Below are 4,479 nucleotides of genomic sequence, written 5' to 3' on the forward strand. Positions count from 1 at the left end.
TTGATAAAAAGCAAAAAAAAATAACCCATCATGGTCAAAATCCATCCTCCATGCCACTCACTTTCTCATCAATAAAGGTAAATTCTTTGGACCATCCCATCCCATCATATGAACATAGTCAAAAGGGTTTCATCTAGTTTCATCTTGACTTCATGAAAATAGTCCAAATTAAAAGAATATGCTTTTAAAGAAATACTAAATCTTTGATTTTTTTTTTCAAAAAAAAAAAGCATTCTCACTCAATTCACCCATAAGTTCTCTATAAAGAGAGACAACCTTTTGAAAGATTGTTGAATGAGGAAATGGTGGGAATGAAGAAGATAGAGAAGTGTTGGGTTTTGGGAGTGGTGTGTGTGTGGGGATGGGTGTGTGTGGTGAGTGGTGGAAGTGTTGATGAATTGGGTTGCAACATGTATGAAGGAGAATGGGTGTGGGATGATTCTTATCCTCTCTATGACTCTGCAAAATGTCCCAACATTCGTTCTGAGTTTGATTGCATCAAATATGGTCGCCCTGATCATCTCTACCTCAAATACAGATGGCAACCCACCAATTGCAACCTACCAAGGTACTCCATTTTCACTTCTCTTCTTCACTTCTTCTTCTTCTTCTTCCTTCAACTTCACCAAAATGCTCAAACAAATCACTTCTCAGATTCAGAACTGTGATGTGTATAACTGTTTGTCAACTTTCTGATATAAACCAGTGAATCTGTGTTTGGAAGATTGAGTTTATCATAAAATGATGATTTGGATTTGAAATGGAATGAATGAATGTGTTGAAATGAAAGTGCATTTTGATTTTGATGGTTTATTGATTTGGCCAACTCAGTCACGGGTGAGAACATTGTGTGATCATGTTTCATACTCACATGGACATCACCAAAACACAGCTCATACACATACATATATACATGGAGAGACCATATATTTATTATCTTATTAATAAGAATTTTTACTTTTTTTTTAATATAAGATTAGTGATATCTTGACTCTGGTTTTATTACTTATTGGGATCTTAACAAATCTTAAAATATTATTATTTTATCATAATATAATATTTTATTTTAAAAAAAGATTGGAGGGTAGTTGTTTTGTATTATTAGAGATTTGTTTAGATAAATGAATGAAATTGGTTTGAATGAAGTTGATGTTAATCATTGTACTAATTAGTATTGTATTAGTTTTTAAGAGTGTTTTTTAAAATATTATGTTATTTCAAGTATTTTTAGGATAATTTAATTGTAAATTTTTGTTAGGATCTTAATTCTGAATTATGTTTTTCTCATTTACAATTTTGAAAGTCAAAACTTTTACTTAAAAAAGGGATTAATTAGTCCATCGTGATTCATACCAATAATATGTCAGTTTATTGATTTTAATCGTATAAAATTATTGTTATGTTTATTTTTATTAAATAATAATGTATGAAATTTAATTTAATACTTATAAGAATTTATCATTAGTGAAACTTAATTTGTATTTGTAAGCGTTTAATTGAAACTAAATATTTTTAAATGCTTGAAACTTAATGCATTTTTGGGATTTACATTATACTTTTGTAGGCATCTATTGTTATTAAATGAATTTAAATCAACTAATGAAACGCATTGGTGAAGGTTAATTAATTTAATATACAAGCGTTTATTATTTTATTTAATGCCTTTAAATGAAGTTATGAAATCTAATTTAATATTATAAGCGTTTATTATTATTAAATAGTTTTATATTGATTTATAAAACTTTATCAAATGCTTAATTAATATATGATGCTTGTTTGAAAAAATATAATTTTTGTGGAAATAACTTTCTCTAATGTAGGACATTTTACCATAAATTTAAGACACCAGTCTTGTAAAACTTCTTTTTTTAAGATGATATAAAATTTAAATTTCTAAAATTTAAATTTTTACTTTGAAAATATCAGTGATTAAATAAAATATTAATTAAAAAGTAGATTAACTCTTGTGTTGAATTAAAAGTGAAGTGTTAGAAATAATTGACCAAAAGAAAATTAAAATTAAAATTGAATATAATGAGTCTTGGGATTGAAGTTGACCTACATGTGACAGAGAAAACATGTTTTGTTTTTTGGGGTTAGTAAATTGACATGTGATAAAGTAGCAACATGTTTGGTCAATGAAGAAATAGATAGCTTTTTTACAGTATTATCTGTTAACCCGTGAGTTTAAAGTATTTGTATTGGGTTTACACAATCTTCATGATGAAGCTCTGAACCTTCACATAAAGGGTGCTATTTTGGAACATTCTTGTGTTAAATGATTTTGTATGATACACTATTGAGAAATCATAGCTACCCACATCTTATTAGTTGCACACAAGAATATTATCGATCTCAACACGACATTAATGTTCTTAAATATTCATATCAACCGACAATCCATTTATAAATGATATCGGACTCGATTCATGACATCACACTAGTATTGAGTTTTTATGCATTAATCATTCTAGTGTTGTTACTCTATTATTACTATATGATTTCTCTCTAAATCCACACTAGTGAAGTTGTGTTACACATGTACGACTTCTATCTCAGTACCAATTATAATGAAATCATGTCATGCTCTATCGACTCCAATATAACCAAAAAAAATTAACTCAAGGTTAACATTTATTAAAGTCATCATTTATTCACACTACTTTTTTAAATAAGTCGTTATTGTCATGAGAGAACATGTGAAAGAGTCGATCTTATCTTATTAAATACAATATTTCACAACAAAGTGGTGTTCAACCTATACAACTTACTTAATTTTAGTAATTCATAATTTTTCTCAATGATAACACTATCCTAATTTAATCCTCCCCACCAACCCTAGAGTTTGAGCCAAAATTTGAAGCACTATTATACATGTTTGAGTAATTTTCATTTTTCACATTTGAAATACCCTTTTGCAGATTTGATGGGAAAGAGTTTTTGACAAAACTTAAGGGGAAGCAGATCATGTTTGTAGGAGATTCAGTGAGTCTCAACCAATGGCAATCACTAATCTGCTTGCTTCATTCTTCTGTGCCTCCAACTCAATTATTAGTGCAGGGTGATGACATAAATGTGACTAACTACACATTCCCGGTTAGTGACACATCTCTTCATAAACACTTTTCATAATTGTGGTCATTTTTTTTCACTATTTCTACCAAATATTTGAAGCAATCACAACTGCAATGCTGCTGCAGGAATACGAAGTTTCAGTGCTTGTTTCTCATTCTACACATTTGGTTGACATTGAAGAGGAAAAAATTGGTCGAGTCCTGAAGCTTGATTCCATCAAGAGTGGAAGCATATGGAAAAACATGGACATTTTGGTTTTCAACACTTGGCTTTGGTGGTACCGCAGAGGCCCCAAGCAACCGTAAGATTTCTTCAAAATCCTTTAACCTTTGTTAGGAAAACTTTCTCCATACATATTTCATTGCAGAACAGCTTAGAATAACTGATACACAAGTTAAAAATCAACTTTTTGAAGAAAATAAACATTTCATTCACTGCACCAGAAGTTGTGATTCTTACAATAGTTAAGCAGTAACTTGACCCTTTTGCTTGTTCTGCAGATGGGATTATATTCAAATAGGTGACAAGATAGTGAAAGACATGGATCGCCTGGAAGCTTTCAGAATTGGTTTGACAACATGGGGCAAATGGGTCGATGCAGACGTAGATACAACCAAAACCAAAGTTCTTTTCCAAGGAATTTCTCCTTTCCATTACCAGTAAGTTTGGAACATTTTCTTATTAATAAATTCACATAAGCAACCAAAATTTCATAATATTAAGAAGTGAACTTTAAGACTAACTCAACTGTGTAAGATGAGGTATGTATGACTTATATGCTATGAAATGTCATTATCTCGACGAAGTGGACTTTAAAAGTAACACAACTAGGTAAGATGAGGTCTATATCACTTATATGCTATGAAATGTCATTATCTCGACAAATCAAAAAATAAGTTAACTGCATTAGATTTTACTAACCCCTTTTATACAAGTGTTGTAACTAAAAGTAATGACTGCAATAGTGAAAAAAGTTGAACCTTGTGATGATTTTGAACTTGCATATAAATCAGTGGCACTGAGTGGAATGAGCCAGGAGTGACAAACTGTGCAAAGGAGACAATGCCAGTAAATGGATCAACTTACCCTTCTGGATTGCCAAAAGCATTATTTGTAGTGGAAGATGTGTTGAAGGGCATAACCAAACCTGTTCATCTGCTTAACATTACAACACTGTCACAGTTGAGAAAAGATGCACATCCTAGTTCTTACAACATCTTCAAAGGCATGGACTGTACTCATTGGTGTGTAGCAGGGTTGACAGATACATGGAATCAATTATTGTCTGTACAAGTAACAAGTTAGAAGTAAAGGGTTGAGTTAGGTGTGCAGCAACATCAATTTTTGGGAGAAAATGTAAAACTCTAAGCAATAATACTAAATAAATTTTAAATTTCAATTTTA

At 30.7% G+C, this 4,479-nt stretch overlaps 1 protein-coding gene across 1 annotated transcript; it reads left to right on the forward strand.

The window, feature by feature from the left end:
- Nucleotides 1-277: 277 nt before the first annotated feature.
- LOC137834837 (protein trichome birefringence-like 38) lies at nucleotides 278-4,479 on the forward strand. The gene is made up of 5 exons (XM_068643046.2): nucleotides 278-568; nucleotides 2,922-3,096; nucleotides 3,201-3,376; nucleotides 3,576-3,734; nucleotides 4,089-4,479. Exons 1-5 carry the CDS (start codon nucleotides 303-305, stop codon nucleotides 4,378-4,380), a joined length of 1,068 nt encoding a protein of 355 aa, XP_068499147.2. The 5' UTR covers nucleotides 278-302; the 3' UTR covers nucleotides 4,381-4,479.

The sequence above is a fragment of the Phaseolus vulgaris genome, chromosome 5 (assembly GCF_051622355.1).
Source record: "Phaseolus vulgaris cultivar YP4 chromosome 5, ASM5162235v1, whole genome shotgun sequence".
Lineage (NCBI taxonomy): Eukaryota > Viridiplantae > Streptophyta > Magnoliopsida > Fabales > Fabaceae > Phaseolus > Phaseolus vulgaris.

Coding starts and splice junctions, on each gene's coding strand:
- LOC137834837 (XM_068643046.2), top strand. CDS start 303: ATGGTGGGAATGAAGAAGATAGAGAAGTGTTGGGTTTTGGGAGTGGTG. Junction 3,097..3,200: donor TGACTAACTACACATTCCCG/GTTAGTGACACA, acceptor ATGCTGCTGCAG/GAATACGAAGTTTCAGTGCT. Junction 3,735..4,088: donor ATTTCTCCTTTCCATTACCA/GTAAGTTTGGAA, acceptor CATATAAATCAG/TGGCACTGAGTGGAATGAGC.